This window comes from Rhinoderma darwinii, chromosome 1 (genome assembly GCF_050947455.1).
Source record: "Rhinoderma darwinii isolate aRhiDar2 chromosome 1, aRhiDar2.hap1, whole genome shotgun sequence".
NCBI classification, from domain to species: domain Eukaryota; kingdom Metazoa; phylum Chordata; class Amphibia; order Anura; family Rhinodermatidae; genus Rhinoderma; species Rhinoderma darwinii.
In genome coordinates this window covers 598142403-598161412 of record NC_134687.1, presented here as the reverse complement: position 1 = coordinate 598161412, position 19010 = coordinate 598142403, and the positions used below count along the sequence as shown (strand labels likewise).

General features: G+C 41.3%; 1 protein-coding gene across 1 annotated transcript in view; it reads right to left on the bottom strand.

The window, feature by feature from the left end:
* Positions 1–11154: 11154 nt before the first annotated feature.
* Positions 11155–19010, bottom strand: part of PIK3C3 (phosphatidylinositol 3-kinase catalytic subunit type 3) — a 153115-nt gene continuing 145259 nt past the window's right edge. Inside the window, exon 25 of the mRNA XM_075840599.1 lies at positions 11155–12137. Within this exon, the coding sequence (XP_075696714.1) occupies positions 12123–12137 (15 nt within the window). The 3' untranslated portion in view covers positions 11155–12122. The remainder of the gene's footprint in view (positions 12138–19010) is intronic.

Here is a 19010-nt window from a genome sequence, read left to right as displayed (position 1 = left end):
GTGAGTGACGTCACCTCGGCCTCCTGTGCAGATTTGCTGGAGAGGGATGGTGTCTTACACAGTACCTCATATTGGGTGGAGACTACAGCACAGCATACCCAGTGCCATATTTACCCTTCTGGAAGGATCTGGAACCATCTACACAGAAAAACTCAAAATCTTGGTCACTCTCTTACAAATTTAATCTGTATTACTCATTAGGGTTTCATACACGTTTTGTAGAACTCCTAGAACCAAATTCATTAATTCAAAACAAAACAAAATTGTACCTGATCAGTCTCATCACTACTCCCTCCTATTTGGACTCTGCAGAAGTAATGTAGCAGGGTTCAAAACTACATATCTCAACATAGTGAGATTGGGCACTCTATCTGGGGGCACTAGTTTGCCACCCTGTAATACGAAATAGCCTGGAAGAACAGTGAACTTCTCCTGCCAAAACTACATTTTATCTTTTAGATAATTTGCAACCACTTACTTTTAAAACATCATACATTTTCAAAAAGAACATTTAGGCAGTACTATAGCACTTGACTGCATGTGTAAAAACAAAAAGAACAATTGTAATTCTTTATCCAATAAAACAGAAAATAATATATCTGCTAATATTAATTAGTGCAAACCAATAAACTATATATAAAAATAGGGAACAGTAGGGGTACATACATCTTCAAGACCTCGTTATATCTGTATTTTAATTCATTTGAATTTACTTCAAAACATTACGACATTAAATCTTATCGCATCATAACACATAAATATGCAACATAACTTTTATATTTTTGCAGACAGATTCAGTCGGCTGTAATATTTTACTCCCTCTATACTTACGGACAACAGCGCATGCGTAGAGATAAGAAACATTTCTTTACACAGATGAGAGGAACTGATTGCATTTATAGCTCTAATTATTTAACCCCATACACAGGACACTAAAAATGTTAGACAGTGCTGCTGTTAAAAAGAAGCATACATTATAGATCTGCTATATTGTGGCCCCTAGTTTCAAACTTCACACATGTTACATTACACACATCACACAGATGTCACCCCCCCCCCCTCTGACCCACTCTAGTCACTGCAATGTATCTGGCTGCTCCCTTTTCCTATCAAAATTTACATATTGTTCTTTCTCACATCAACTTACTTGTAACCACCTGTAATAACTTACTTTGTCATTTACAATTATGCCCAGTTAACTCCTGGCCATCCACTATCCCTTATTCCCACAAACCATTATATTTATCACATGCAACCAACCATCTACCGCTGCCAGCCCCTTCAACAATTTTTTACAGTGTGTATTATTTTGCCTTCACATTCTTCCGTCACAAGATCCAACTCCCATCACTCTTTAACATTCTTTACAATTACAGCCTCCACTCCTTTTGCTCATTCTACTATAATGATGGCCGGGACCCGTGCCCCAATGTCCCGCATTTTTGTCTCACTTTCTCCTGACTCCATGGTCGGAGAGCAGTAGGTTGATCTCCGGTATATCCCCCACCTCCAGGCAAACTGGCCACATCTGCGGATAGATATCTCAGACCAGTCTATCTCCTAGACTGTCTTACCAATACGATATCAAAAGTCGTTCCTCCAGACATTCTAGCAGTAGGGTCCCCTTTCCTCTGATCCCTCACTGTATTGAGCATCAAGAACAGACAAAATGCTGCCAATCAACAATTACAAGTGCAAATTCTTCAACATAATCGACATTCGTGAACCTCCATTGAATCAAGCAGGAGTTGATCACATTCATTTCAAACATCTACAAACCTCTTGCTGCCGGGGTTTCATACAGCCAGTGATGTATTTTGGTGATAATTTCTTAAGTGTATGTGCACATACACTAATTACGTCCGTAATTGACGGACGTATTTCGGCCGCAAGTACCGAACCGAACACAGTGCAGGGAGCCGGGCTCCTAGCATCATACTTATGTACGATGCTAGAAGTCCATGCCTCGCTGCAGGACAACTGTCCCGTACTGAAAACATGATTACAGTACGGGACAGTTGTCCTGCAGAGAGGCAGGGACTCCTAGCATCGTATATAACTATGATGCTAGGAGCCCGGCTCCCTGCACTGTGTTCGGTCCGGTACTTGCGGCCGAAATACGTCCGTAAATTACGGACGTAATTAGTGTGTGTGCACATGCCCTTAGGGGCCCTGGGTGTGAGCCAATACCAATGTCTTTCACTGTAATATGTGTAGGTAGTGATATTACTATCACACAGATGGCAATTGGGGTAAGTGTCAGGGTCATTCATTGAATACAGGATGTTATTTTACAGCGGTTTTCAATTGATTCAGTCTGATGTTATATTACTTCAGACTGACTGACTTTGGATGTTATATACTACATCAAAAGTCCATGCCAGATAATCAAATGCATGCTAGAAATCAGTCTGTACGGATTCCCACCTTATGCCAGTGTGACAATGCATACAACTGGTGGTTGTTGCTTTTTAAGGACCCTTACACATAATATTACAAGCTGGCAGTGTGTGCTAAAAGTGGATCAATGATTATTCAAAACAACATTCAAAGTTTTCCCTATTGCACTGGATTCTCCATTATCAGGACTTAACCATCAAAGCCCTTGTGGTACTACAGGATATTACTCACAAATATCCAACTTTTCTGACACCCACAGACTAAAGCCCCATGCACACGAACGTAAAAACACCCGTAATTACGGGCCCATAGACTTCTATTGGCCACGGGTACCTCCCCGTCTGCTTATGTGAAGGTACCCGTGGCCAATAGAAGTCTATGGGCCCGTAATTACGGGCTTATTGACAAATATAGAACATGTCCTATTTTAGGGCGTAATTACGGCACGGGCAGGCCCATAGAAGTCTATGGGGCTCCCGTAATTACGGGTGACTACGTGTGTGCCCGTAATTACGGGAGCGTTGCTAGGCGACATCAGTGGATAGTCATTGTCCAGGGTGCTGAAAGAGTTAAATGATCGGCAGTAACTCTTTCAGCACCAGGGACAGTGACTGCCGATCACAATATAAACCAAGGTGTAAAAAAAATAGGAGTTCATACTTACCCAGAACTCCCTGCTCCTTCCTCCAGTCTGGCCTCCCGGGATGACGTTTCAGCCCATGTGACCGCTGCAGCCAATTACAGGCTGCAGCGGTCACATGGACTGTCGCGTCGGGAGGACGTGTCACAAAGACAACGGCCGAGTAAGTATGAATTTCTTTTACTTTTACCTCGGAAAGGGCTGCCCCTTCTCTCTATCCTGCACTGATAGAGAGAAGGGGCTGCCGATTAGTACAGTGCAATTTTGCAGCGAAAACGGGCCTGTAAATATGGGTGGAATACTGATGATACCGGACCCGTATTTACGGGCACGGGTCCGTAAATACTGGTGCAATGCGGGTCAAATACGTGTGACCAAGGACCCGTATTTACGCCAGTATTTACGGGGGGACAAAAATATGTTCGTGTGCATGAGGCCTAACTGTGTACCTCCCGAAGATTATCTCAGAGAAAACGGGTAACAGAATAACTATTGATCCTTAACGATTTTACACAACAGCTAAATAAGAAATGACACACTACAACAGAGCAGCACAAATTTTTCTCACTGTCCAAGCTACAATCCTTTCATTTCAAAAACTTCACATGTGAGTTACAACTTCTCTCAACCATGAGCTACGTCACTGCATTCCAAAGGGGGAGGTCATCACTTCTGACAACTTTTTCTGGTTAACAATGTAATCGATCTCTTGGTTGGGCAGGATTTCTGCGTTTAAAATGGTTATACTGCCAAAAATCTTATATATATATATTCAGAAACATTCCCATTTTCTTACCTATATCGTACCTAAATAAACTTCAATTGACTGTGCAAAAATACATTTGGGGTAAGACGAAACCCAGGGTTAAATCCAATATCTTACATTTAATCAATCGTGAAGGGGGCCTAAACACTCCGTCGGTTGTCCATTATTATAGAGCAGTGATTCTAGACCAAATGAGATCCCTCTGGTCAGAGGATAAAACAAAGCTATGGGTGGATATTGAACTTCATTTCCTGAATAACCGCCTTCTAAAACACCATTTAACAGCTTCCACAGATTTTAAAACAAATTTCAATTCCCCTCTCTTAACTTTAAGAGCGATATCTCTAGTTTGGAAACTAGTCTCCAGGAGAGAGGACCTTTTAAAATTTGACCTATACTCAGAACCTCTAGAGGTCTTAGAATTGGCAATACCTGGGTTGCGTCTCCCCATATGGAAGGAAAGGGGTATTATAAATATAGGAATGCTCTGGCAGGATGCTCGTTTAGTGTCCTTTCAATTCCTCAATACCACTTATAGTATTCCACACATAGAATTCTTAAAATTTCTGCAAATCCGCCACTTATTACAGGGTTTTTCTCCTCCAAATCACCTATCCGTATCTAGTCTTTTCAATGTTTGGCTACAGTCTCCCCAACCTTATAAAAAGGGCATCTCGAGATGCTACCAGTTAATAAAACAGGAAAATATTGAGCCACTTTCTCGCCTACAAGAGGTATGGGAACATGATCTAAACTTACAAATCTCTACAGACCAATGGGTATCGTCTTTCAACTCCGTCAACAAAACTTCAAAATGTCTTGCACATCTAGAAAACTCTAGGAAATTTTTTTATCGCTGGTATCTAACCCCGGTGAAACTCCAGAAGATATTTCCTAGGTTTTCCACTAATTGTTGGAAATGTAAGACCTCAGAGGGAACTTACCTACATCTCTGGTGGGAATGCCCTGCAGTCATAACACTATGGACTAAAGTGTTTGACCTATTATCAAGATTATGTAAGGCCCACATCACACCAAACCCAGGCCTGGCATTACTAGGTTTAGGCCTAGAACAATTTCCTACTGATCATATCACAACCATATCACACTCTTTAATCACAACTAGGTTGAAAATTGCCCAACATTGGAAGGGCAACTGTCAGCTAACATTGAAAATGATAATCAAAAGGTATTAACAACAACTGTTGGCATGAACTTACTTATGCTGGAGTTAACTGTAAGTGTTCTATGCTACTATCGAAATGGAAACTGTGGCTAGACTCTCCACACAACACTATTCCACCATCGTATTTCTAGGAAACCTGGTAATTCATTCATATGGTTGTATCCCATTCTTCTCTTGTCATTCGCACACATACGAGTCTACATTTGGTTGCAGTTGTGTCCTTATTAATCATTGGCCATCATTGTATATGTATACACACAGCTGTGTTTTTTTTAATTTTTTTTATGTAATGTCTTATTTGAATGCTATCAAATGTACTTACCTTTCTTTGTATTTGATATACCTTTCAATAAAAAGTTAATGGAAAAAAAAAACCAATGTAATCCCCGGCAAAAATTCTCTCGTGTCTTTCATATCAACAACTCAAGATCACGTACGCACCTGCAATCTTTCGTCACACAAAAAGTTTCTACATACCTTTTTTGGATCCATCCTTTCATACCATTACTGGATAAGGTGCCTCGTCCAGAAGATGTGACGTCATCACAGCTAAATTCCAAGGCTTACGCAATACATGTGTGAATGGTGTAAGAATAAGCTCCTCACCTACAGCGTTTTTTTAAATTCACAGATGTAAAGCTAGACCTCTCCAGCTCAGACGAGCAATCTCCCGAGTTTTTTTTCGGAACAATTACCGTTATGGAAGTCAATGGCTCAAAATATATTAGACTGAATTTTAGGCAAGTGTTCCAACCGACACTCACGTCAGGAACCTTATCCAGAATCCTAATCAAAAGATTTCATATCGATATGAGAGAGGGGGAATAACACACAGACGCTGCTCGTATGCTCAAAATACTCCTCTAACGTTTATTGCCAAACTCAATTACAATAATATCATTGAAAAGGGGTGTAGGCTTGAGGTTAACCAATCAGAGGCAATGTGACAATAACTCTTATTCAGCCAATAGCACACAATGAGAATATAAAAAAATGCATTATTATAATTCTTCATTAAAATGCTGACATCAGGTAACACTTGGAGACAGGCATCCAATAGAGTTGTGTTAGCTGTTCTTTCCCATAGAAGGAGTACATAAGATAAAGAGAAATAGTTGTACTTTATGACTTAGCGTTAAGCCAGACAGCCATTTGAACATTTTGAAGGCCATAAGAATAATACACAATAAATAACATATTTTTGCAGGACTACATAGAGGAAAAGTTATTAGAAAATGGAGAATACATATCTTCGTAATTCGGCATCCTGCTTGATAAATCATAATGTAATTTAATACAAAAAAATCTAAGCAAATTGACCACCCATCACAATATTCAGCCTCTGAATGTAAATAATTAGTGTTTCTATTCACTGACAGCAAGCTAAGAACTTGAAAATGATGAATTGGAGAAAAAACTAAATAAATACATAAAAAAAAGCACACCAACGTTTTGCCTTCAATTTTGTGGAATTTCAATCTTGAGCTACAGACCAAAGTAATGCGGGGAAAACTGGTTGCTAGGGATCTGTTGCCTAATACCACCATATAAAATCCTACAACTGTTACGCAATGTATCCAGATTAACCAGTCTTTCTCAGCTGCTCAGCTGTATTGACACACGGACAGCCCAAGATGTACCAAATCTAATAAGAATTTAGCACATCTTACTCCAGCATGCTTTTGTTTAAGACTGGCATATGAAACCCAGTCTTAGTAAATACCCCCCACCCCCATATTGCTCGCATCAGCTTTCTGAAACACTGCAGATAGAGAGAACCATTTAGAATACATGAACAGAGGGTGCATAATTATACACAATATGAATAACAGGGGTCCCCTCCATAACGTTAATGGTAGTTTCAGGTAATTTGGTTAGATATCATCATCTCTCACTGTCCTGACATGCATTATATATAAATTATGTAAATCCTGCAGTGAGCGGATTGTAATCTAATCTGCTCCTCTTCCTTGTCACACATAACAACTCCTGCACCAGGATACCATAATCCACCCGGATGTTAGCGCACAGGTTATAGCTGCATGAATAATATATGACAGAGGGGTCTTTGGGCCCCCTCAGGCACCAGAGCCTTGGTGTGACTACTACATCTGCACCCCTATAGCTGTTCCACCCCATGATGAACAGGATATATACTTTGGAGGTCATCCGGCACATGCACATAGCGCACGTAAAGCCGAGGATAGTACACTGCACGGTGAAGTGATTTCATGTGCGCACTGCACATACACCCGATGCCTCCGGGCTCATCACCCAGTCATTTATTGTAATTTATTTACGAACTATTCCCTAAACATCCATTTTTGAGGTAGGCCGGTTTGGAAGACTAAATCCCATCTGCATAATGGCTTGCTAGTGGTTCAGTGGCTCCAAATCTACCGACAGGGTCCCTATAAAGTGCCAGTCACACAGTTACATGTAGTGCACCACACCGGCTTACAGCCTCTTACTCCTTCTAAGCATACCACACAAAGTACTGACACCCCATTCTCACCCAACATCCCAAAGACAGGCTGCATATTGCAAAAACAACAAACATACTAAACATAAGTCATTAGTTGATATTTTGGCCAAAATACAGAAGCTCGCAACTCACATCAGGGGTTCTCATCGTCTCACGAGTCCCTACACTAGCATCACATACAAATCACAGAAAATGGGATAAAACGTAATAAAAATCACAGAAAGAACCATACTAAGGCTTCATTCACATCTGCCTCGGGACTCCGTTCCTGGGTTCCGTCAGAACTTTCCGTCAGGCGAGCCCATGAGCGGATTCCAAACTGAAACCATTTTCATCACCACTATTTTTAATGGTGACGGATCCGGTGAAAATGGTTTCCGTTTGCCACCATTGTGTAAGAGTTCTGTCGTTTTAATGGAATCAATACCGTAGTCGACTGCGCTATTCATTCTGTCAAAACGACGGAACACTTACACAACCGGGACAAACGGAAACCATTTTTACTGGATCCGTCACCATTGAAATCAATGGTGATGCAAATGGAAGGATTCCGTATATGGGTTATCCGGACGGAAAGCTCAGATGGAACCTCTGAACGGAGTCCCGACGCAGATGTGAATGAAGTCTTAGGGTATGTTCACACGGCAGCGTCCGTAACGGCTGAAATTACGGGGATGTTTTCAGGAGAAAACATCCCCGTAATTTCAGCCGTAACGGCATGTGCAGGCGCTTGAACGGCGCGACAGGTCACTTCTTTGACGCGGGCGTCTATTTACGCGCCGTCATTTCACAGCGGCGCGTAAATATACGCCTCGTGTGAACAGACAAACGTCAGCTCATTGCTTTCAATGGGCAGATGTTTGTCAACGCTTTCAAGCCGCATTTTTAGGACGTAATTAGGGGCCAAAACGCCCGAATTACGTCCGTAATTAGTGTGTGTGAACATACCCTTACTGATACAAGAACAGGACTTGTGCAATGCTACATAGAGGGAGATTGCACAGGTGCAAAACACTGATGAAAAGACACTCTCACACCGACTATTTCATAGTTGCCAACATTTGAAAAAAATTTCCAAGGACACTTAGGGCACGGCTTCTTTGGTGGGTGTGTATTTTGGGGGCGTGCCTTATCTGGTGGGTGTGACTAATGGGCGTGGCTTTCTTCCCAGAATTTCTGCATATAAATAAACAAACTAAAATTTCTGCACTAGTTTGGCTGGCAACTACTATAGCGGCCAGTATCACTCTCTGGTTATCCGGTTGTTTACAGATAGGTGATGTCTCACTTTATCACAAGGGCTAGGTGATATGTGCTGACCACTACTGGTAGCATAAAAAACCGTGTAGATATTGAAACACTCAGTGCCCCTTCTATATGGTGCCCACACTGCCCCAGGTGATAGTGCCATATGCCCCCATACCCTTTTTAGATTGTGCCAGTGCCCTCTGTAGATAGTGCCACACCCCTGTAGATAGAGCCACACAGCCCCCTGTATAGTGTCACACAACCCTCTGTAGATAATGCCTGTGCCCCCTGTAGATAATTCCATAGTGCCCTCTGTAGATCGTGCCATACCCCCTGTAGATAATGCCACAGTGCCTTTTGTAGATAGTACATCAGTACCCCCTGCCACACCCCCTGTAGATAATCCCACAGGTCCCTCCATAGATAGTGCCACACCCTCCATGTAGATGCCACAATGCCCTCTGTAGATTGTGCCACACCCCACTGTAGATAATGCCACTGTGCCTTCTGTAGATAGTACATCAGTGCCTTGTATAGATATTGCCCCCCCCTGTAGTGTCAGTGCCCTCTGTAGATAGTGCCACACACCCCCCCCCCCCTTTTGTGAGCAGAATTCCCGGCCAGAGCAACAGCAAGGCTCTGGCCAGGGATTCCGCTCCTGGAGTCACTGTCTATATATGGATAGTGACGCCGGGGGCTCCTCTAGGAGCGGAATCCCCGGCTAGGGTGTCAGCAAACCTCAGGCAGGGGATTCCGCTCCAGTAGCCACTGACGTCACTGTCCATATATGGACAGTGATGTCAGGGGCTCCTTCTATGAGGGAATCCCCGGCCAGAGAATTGGTAACTCCAGGAAGTGAATGGCAGAGCAGGGAGCGGATAGTTTCCTGCTATGCCATAGTATCCAATTGTATCTGCGTCCTGAGGACCATTGTTGCTTAATATATGCAAGATATACTGTACCATCGGAAAGTTGAAGAGTAGAATATCAGAACATATAGCCGACTCCACTAGTATCGTGTTCTAATCCAGATGGAGAAGCCAGGCATTTCACTAGTTTACATCAGGGCAATTTGTCTTTTATGGCATTGAAAGGGTCAATAAACCAAGCAGAGGCGGAGATTGGCTTCGGTGTTTGTTCTGGATTTGCCAGTTAAATACTTGATTCACCGCAGGTCTTAACTATAGAAATGATTTATTGTATCACTACCATCTATAAATTGTCACAGCTTGTTACAATGTCATGTGACCACATTTGGTTGTGTGATTTGTTAGCTATTGTTTTTAAATGGTTTCTAAATCCATATAATGCTGCTATGATTAAAGAGTTACTGCAATTTTAGAAAACTTTTGATATGTCATAGCAACTTTAGGAAGTTTTGATTTGTGCCGAGGCCCCCACTATGACTGAAACAAAGGGGCGGAAGCGCTCAGGCAAGCACCTTCGGCTGTAATCGACTCAACAATAGCCTGAAGATGAACTTGCGTAGAACATCTATGAAACGGTCTTCAGGCTCACTAGGAGAGCCAATCCCATCCGAAAGCGCAGAGCTTTAGGCTGAGTGTTCCTGCCCCTTTGTTTCAGCAATGGTGGGGGTCTTAATGCCCAGAGCCCCACTATTTAAAACTTCTGATATGTCGCTATGGCATTAAAAGTTTCTGAAAGTACAGTTTCTTTAAAAATAACCTGTCACGTCCTCTATCATGTACAAGCTGAAAAGCTCCTAGCCGCTGCAGTGCTGTTCTCCTGCAATCGGCCCCGTTAGTTTTGGTGACCTGTAAGAGTAGAATGTCAAGCAAATGGTCCTCAGTGCCTACGACCGACATTGATACGAAGCGCCGGGAACTGCCCACCCGACTGTCTACTCTTACAGGGCATCAAAATTAAATTCTGATTGCAGGGGAGCGCGGGCGGCTATGTGGATGGTAAGCGACCTAACTTGTTTTATATGTTAGAGGACATGACAAGTCCTCTTTAAGAGCCACGGTGGGAAAGTAATGGTTTCACTTTTTACCTTTTGGATAAATCCTGGGGTTAAAGTAGCACTCCCACAAATTATTTTTGCGTATGTAAATGCGATGGCATACATGGTACTGAAGTTCAAAATACTTACCAAGCGCTTCATCTTGTATTTTCAGCATGCGTTCTGTCCTTCCGTTGGACCATGTGACCCCTCAAATCCTACAGCATCTGCTGTGTGGACCGGAAGTCAGTTCCTCTATTAATTCCTATGAGAGCCCCGATGTGTGTCTCACAGGAATTATTAGAAAGACTGACTTCCGGTCAAGTTGGCAATTTACTCATGCATTTCCAGGAGGAACAACAAAATTTAGAAAATATTCTCTAGAATTGTTATTTCATGGGAAATACAAGTATTTACTAAAACAGATGTGTCAGGAGAGGTCCCTTATACACGATAAAATTAGCGCTTTTTAAAAGAAGAATTTCTTTTATTTTCAGGTGGAGTTGTGCATTTATTTGAATAACCAGTACATGTTTTTTTATTTCAGTCCTTTAAATGCAAATATTTTTGCCAGATGCGCCTACGTAGCTGACACAATATCAGTGATTTTAACCGAGCTGAAGTTATCACAGTGGCATGCCTGTGATTTTTCTGATGATTGCCTAGGATTAGTATAGTGTGTGTTTGCTTGGAAATGAAATATTATATTTAGAAAATAAATACACATTTTAGCCGAGCGTAGAACACTGTTTTCCTTCGGATAATGTGAACAGAGAAGTCATAACCATTTAGGATATTATCTAGAATTTATGATGTCTGTCGTCCTCGTGGACGGCTCCTGATCGCAGCAGCATATTTCCTGTTTACATAAAGCATCATATTCTACTAGTTTACGACCGCCACTTGTTAATATTTAATGGCGCCCATTAACGGATAAGTGATCTCGAAGGGTAATACTGTAAATTATCTTTGGATATCACCATTGCCTGGAATGAGCCGAGCCGATCCTCCTTGTTGTTAAGGGAAAACAATAGTCTTCTGGAGCAGTGCATTAAAAAAAAACAAATAAAAAAACTGAAAAAAAGGAAAAACAAAACAAAAATATATATTTTTTTAAATTCAGACTCCTTTTGCCTCTTACTTTCTGCCTGGAACGGATGATAAACAATGTTAGTATTGTTTCCTCTCATCTTAAAACCTTTAAAACAGATTTAAGAACCAGCACCGTAAAGATATTTCTATAAACGTCCGTTGCTGTGTAAGCGTTAAGCGGCTGCTTCAATGTTCTCCGCCGGGGCACAGCGCATGCTCTTCATAGTCCGGAACACACTTGTTTCCATGAATTATATTTTTCCACGAAAAGACATTTGATTTTTTATGTTTTCCTTCTTCTTTTGGAGGTTTTATTTTCCACCGAGCAGAGAATATTTTCCTCTATCGTCTCCAGTACTGTAAATAAAAGACAGGACATAATCATCCATTATACCCATAAATACACTTCAGGTGACTTCTATTCTCAATTCTAAACAGCGTAAATAAGCCGAAAGAGAAATTTATTTATTGACCTTTTCGGAAAGAAGCTTTTGAGAAAGGCAATTTAATGGGTGATTTATACAGTGGCGTAACTGGAATTTTTTTTCTGTTTGGGCATAGGACTCGACATCAGAGCAAACACAGCGAAATTAATTACACAGATCATAGTGTCATGTATCATTATTATACTGAATTTATGTAATCCCGCCACTTACCGTATGTACAACAAAAGGGGGCAGATGTTGCATGGAAGATTAAGACCAGAAACACACACATAGTTTTCATGCAGTTTTTGGAGACATTTTTGGCCCCTTGCACATATCCATATATTTCATCTATAATTACGGACCCATTCATTTCCTTGGCTACTGACACCTTCCTGTATTTTTACGGATGGGTGTCCGTGCCGTAGAAATGATCCGTAAAGTATAGAACACGTCCTATTCTTGTCCGTAATTACGGCATTGGCTCCCCATAGAAGTCTATGTTTGTTTCCGTAACTATGGACAGATACGGATGTGCACCCGTAGCTGTCCGTAATTACGGAAGCATTGCTAGGCGATGGCAGGTTTTGCAGATGTTGCACATAATTTGTGGTTTTCTTCCTCATTTGTGGAGCCATATACAGTATACGGATGCATTACGGACCGTATTTGCGGATACCATTCCATATACGTGGATAAGTTGCAGATGACTACGGATCCGTATTTACGGATGGATGAAAATACGGTCGTGTGCATGGGGCCTCAGTATTTTGAGCCAAAGCCAGAAGTGGATCCAAAATGAAGGAAAGGTATAAAAAAAAGAGTGACCCTAAAAACTGCAACAAAATTGTGTGTGATCCTGGCCTAAATGCGTTGCCCGAGATTACTATTTTTTCCCTTGACCAACTCCTTTTATCCCCCTCTTAGTACATTACATGGAATGGGGGTCGGGGAAAGAGAGAAGCCATGTAAGAACTGCTCGCAGCCATATATAAGCATTGCAGTCGTGGGGGATGTCTGAACTAATAAGGGGAGGGGGCTGTGAAAATAGGATTGTCCCCTTTGATTCGGGATAGGCTTGCCATTTACTAGCTGGACTGTGGCAACAAGTAAACATTGCAGCATTGGGGCATACATGAAACAATAGAGGGGGCATATTTTTAAAAAAGCTCAATGACAAACTTATTTCTAGCAAAATAGTCATGGTAAAAAAAAGCATAATAATTCCGGACAAACCCTACAAAGTGACGCTGCACCCTGGAGATACCTTGAAAACGGTATCAGGGTAGTGAAAAAACAGGAATGCCCTTAATTATTTCATACACCCTGATGGCTATGGCTCGGCCTGTAAATCTATACGTAAATGAAATGATGTAAAACATTTCTGCATATCTATGACTAAATACACGTGGTATAGAAATATATTTGTACTAAAAGGGCTATAAAAACCATACAGCCTCTGACAATGGACCATCTGACCTCCTGACTGCATGATATTAATGTCTAAGCCCCAAGCCAGACATTTCTCCTACTGAGATAAGTACCTCTGTACCCTTCAACATAATAGCAGATCAACACGTCCTCCCAATACAGATACCAAATCACATCCCCTTCAAAAGGTCATTTTATTTTTTCACTTAAGCCATTACTATATTTATCTACAGTAGACAAATATGATATCAGGTGAAAAGTGACCTCTTGGGGGCTGTCATTTAACAAAGATGACTGTCCTGGGCAGCAAAATCAAAATGATTGTTACAATATTGTATTTGTGGTCAAAAAGTTTTGTAACTATCTATATTACAACTATATTCACTTTTCAGCTGTGTTGTGTACAGGGTCAGCAGTCAACTTATTATCAAAGGCTGATAACACAGAATCACACCATTGACGATAGGTGACGAGGACAGCTCCATCTCCCTCCTCCCTCTCCCTGCACAGTGACCTCTGCACGTCACAGAGCATGCTCACAGCACTCTCCCATAGAAGGCAATATGTTGTTTTTTCCATGTCCAGAAGCATGCTGTAAAGAAAACCTCTTGAACCACTTGCGTTAAAGAGGCTCTGTCACCAGATTTTGCAACCCCTATCTCCTATTGCAGCAGATAGGCGCTGCAATGTAGATTACAGTAACGTTTTTATTTTTAAAAAACGAGCATTTTTGGCCAAGTTATGACCATTTTTGTATTTATGCAAATGAGGCTTGCAAAAGTATAACTGGGCATGTTTACAGTAAAAGTCCAAGTGGGCGTGTATTATGTGTGTTATAATATGTGTGTCTGGACAAAAATGCTCGCTTTTTAAAAATAAAAACGTTACTCTTATCTACATTGCAGCGCCGATCTGCTGCAATAGCAGATAGGGGTTGCAAAATCTGGTGACAGAGCCTCTTTAAGCTCAGGCAAGATGCCCCCCCCCCCAACTATTTACATCTAATAGAATATATACAAAATGTAAAAAAATTGTGTTTAATTAAAATTAGTAAAAGAAAAGTGATAGATTCCCTTTTAACGGGTCTCGATGAATGAAACCTTTTGGAATAGGACAAAATATACCACTTGGTGGCCGAACTTGTTAGAGATTTCCGTAACTTGGAACCTTTGAAACGTTGAAATTAAAAGCTTCGACACATTAACTCCTCACGCTGAGACCACAACAATGAAAATCACTCTTGTAGCTGGCGAGTGCCGCTACAAGTGAAGTTACAGTTTGGGGGTAATTGTTAACGGCTAAGAGCAATTCTTTGCGATCTGTGGCTCTCCAGCTGTTCAGAAACGACAACATTTTGGGCTTATTCACACGAACGGGTGTCAAATCGGCTGTGAAAAACTGCAGTTTTTCACGGCCGATTTGCATACGCGTGACCTAATTTCATAGACGCATCGTAGCCTTGAGTCTATAGAGGGATCCGTGAAAACAGGCAAAAATAGGACATCTCCTATTTTTTCATGAGCGGTTCACCCAGTCCATAAAAAAAAAACGGTCGTGTAAATAGCCCCATAGAAGTACATTGATTTTAATGCAGCTTGGCCGTCACATGGCCGATTATGCCGTTCGTGTGAATAACCTCTTATGTTGCTAATGATCTCCATAAAGGACAAGTAAAGAAAAAATCAAATAAAGAGAATTGTTATATATAAAAGGGCAGATTTATTATTGGTTTTGCGCCTCATTTCTGGCGTTTCGTGTACCTATTTTCTTGGCGTCTATACTGTTGGCTAAATTTATGAAAATGCGTACACAAGAAAGAACCTTGGTTTCTGACATGCTCGCCATGTCAGGTCGCATACTTAGAATATGGCCATTGATTAGTCGAAATGTGAAATGTGCCTGATTTATCACTTGCGTGTGCCAGTTTTGTTGCGCAGAATACTGGTCTCAGGTATACCACCCAATAGGTGGTGTCAAGAAAGGAATCTAACATGCATGAAATCCATCAAACAGCGTGCATATCATTGGAAAGAATGGCGCATCTTCAGCCTAACACCCCTAGCTTCAGGGTATCTATTCTTAAGCTAGTATTAATAATTCTGTCCCAATTTGTTATCCAAAGGGGAAAAAAAAACACTTGCAAAGAGCTATTTGACGTATCTTTACTAAATCTTACTAAATATTCAGTATCTAAATCTTTACTAAATAAAATAATTTGTGTAATATTCAGCACTAGTGATTTTATTGCTTTCCTTTAAATCTGTAAAAATTATAACATTTCTATTCCTTAAAGAAAAGCTATGAAAGGTTAATTAATTCCATAAAAGTCAGGGGTGAGACATGAAGCTTCAGATTTCATTTTCCCGTAAGCTATGCATTCTAATTTTGACAGTAAAACAGTCAATAAATACTTTTTATTCTGGGGTTCTCACATCCCCTTTCATGACCTAGTTTTAAAATTTTATTCAGCCAAATAAAAAATAATAATTCTATTCTTACTAAAAGTAGCTCGAAAATTAAAAGCAATAAAACCGGGTTGAATAAAGTTGTAATCGGTAAGCTGTCACGCTGCCGTACAATAGTCAACAAAGCATACGTTTAACCATATTTGTCATGCACCGTCTGGCTGCTTCTTTAAGCTTTCACAGTCTTAATGGCAGATTTTATGACTGCGCTATATCCTGCGCTGCAATCTAACACATATGGGCAAGGGTAAAAAAAAAATCACAATATACTGTATGACAATGTTCCAAGGATGCCTTAGCAGAATAATTATGGAAAGGAGGATGGGAGAGGGAGGCTCATTGACCGAACGTGAATGCACTATCCATTCTCCTCTAAATACCGAACATTCTCCTCTAATTCTTGGAGGGAGCAAAGACAGTTGTCTTAGGTCCAATAATAATAATACTCCTTACTGGCTGGCGGTTATTTAGGATTTAAAGAGAACCTGACACTTCTCCCGACATCTCTGTTTTAATAAATACTTTTATTTTCCCATAAAATAAGGATTCTGTTCTAAGAACTTTGCGTTGTGTTGTTCCTCCGTTATTCCTCCTACAAATTTAGGAATACATTCACAACTGGGTCTAACCAGTTGGGGGTGTGTCCCTGCCCAGACTGACACTGTCCAATCAGTGCTGACATTTTTAGACTGTGTAGAGACGCCACCCCTCCCTTGACAAGGGGAATGGTAACACCCAGTTTTGAATTTATTAATACAATTTTAGGAGAAATAACAGAGGAACGGCACAAAGTAGCGTTTGAAGAAAAGATATTTCAGAATTGCGATTATATGAGGAATTCGAGTATTCACTAAAACCATGTCAGGGGAGCTGACAGGTCCTCTTTAATGAATAAACACTTCTTTAAAAAAAGGTTAGCTTTATTTTTTATACAATATTGTACACATATAGTAATCATTGTTATTTTAGAATTATTTGGGCTTTGACTGTGTGAAAAATAGAAAGAAAACATAACATATTGACGTTCAGCCTATATATATATATATATATATATATATATATATATATATATATAACATTATAGTTGGTAATCACTTGAACGTGTCTGATCCTCTCTCTCTGCATACTCAAGCTCAGGCAATCTGCAACCCCCGGCCCCTCCACTTACTGATCCGTCCTCCTGCCATTAAAGTTCCCGGGGGTGTCCTCCACCCTATCATTAGACCTCTACAATGTGCAGGTCAGTGCTGTCTCCTGGTGCCTGATGTTGGAATTCCGTTAGTAGTCTAAACCAATTTAGGTGTCTGAAGTCTGCGTTCTGAACGCTCTTTGAAATATAAAACCTGGTATCTACATTATTTTTGGGGTGTGAAGTTGAAATGGATTTTGGGGTCTGATAATGCGGCTCTATTAATTTATGGGTCTTCAGGATTCAAGGGCATTATGTTTGGGGTGTGGCAAGGGGAAATACATGGTCTATTGAAAAGGTGAAGGGCATATGAAAATTCAAATTTTGGGGCGTCCGTAATATTTGCTGCAAGCGCTGATGATCCCACGATCTTCTAAAATTCTCTGTTTACAGAGAGCTGTAAACTCACCTCCGATCTTCAATTACAGTAACTATGTGAAGACTTTCCTCTTCAATGCTCAGCATTTTGTGCTTCAGACCTTTCCTTCCTCCTAATTCACTAACAGGAAGTTGTTATCATTGTCTGACATGTTACAAATACGGTGAAGTCACCATTAATTGTTTTACACTTATCACCCCTGCTCTCTCTCACACTGCAGAACGAGAGTCTGCCTGATTGAATTAGTGCTGATGCTGCTGTGATCACAGGACTTTATCAAATAGCAAGCTTTTTATACACGCACACAGACAGTTTGGGAAAAGATGTTTAAAGGGGTTTTCCACTACTGGATAACTGATGACCTATCCACCGGAGAGGTCATCAGTACATGATCTGCGGGGGTCTGACACCCGGACCCCGCACTGTTAAGCCGCTCCAACTGCCTCCGGGCACCGGACGTACATGCCGGAAGCAGTTGGCTCCGGCCAAAGAAAAGTAGCCGAGCTGCAGTACTGCTCCTCTTCAAGTGAATAGAGCTGCAGTTCGGCCACTATGCTATGTACGGAGCCAATTGCTTCCGGCTCCATACACTGCATACGGTGCACTGACATCTGGTGCAGGGTTCGGGTGTCGGACCCGCACCGATGATATACTGATGACCTATTGGGTGAATAGGTCATCAGTTGTCCGGTAGTGGACAACCCCTTTAAGTTATTTTATCTATCTGTCTATAATCCTCTCTCTCTCTGTCTGCAGTTGACATCAGTAGGAAGAAAATAAAGGGCTGCAGTTTTCCAGGTCTCCTCCTACTATCCTGCACTGTATTATAATGAGCATAAGAGAGTCATATCTTCGTTTGAAATGGGTGATATCTTCATTCCTCGAGTCTTTCCGAGATAACCCTGCCTCCTTTCCTTTGATGACAGCTCCTCGCCTCCCTAACACACATGAACTCCCGTGCTTGCACACAACGGGACACCATGGCTGCGCATGCACAGTAAACTAGATTTAAGGCCCGGACGAAGCATGGAAGGGCGTCGGACCATATATGATGGGAGCATGCATGCTATCTTAGTTGAGATTTCGGTATTCAGGGCAGGCCAGTTTCGGCTGTGGGCAGACATAAGAAGGGGAAAAAAACAAGACTGCCGGATTATTACCATAAAGGCACAAAATGTTTGCAGACACTTATTTATGGTCAGAGGAGGAGTTTAGGAGAGGGGATAACAGGATTGAACTCTTGACAGCAGTGGCCAGCGAGGGGTGAGTAAAGTTCAATAGGTGAAATGCTGGTGACAGGTTCCCTTTAAGTATAAGGTCTTGTTTGTTGCGGTATAAGTT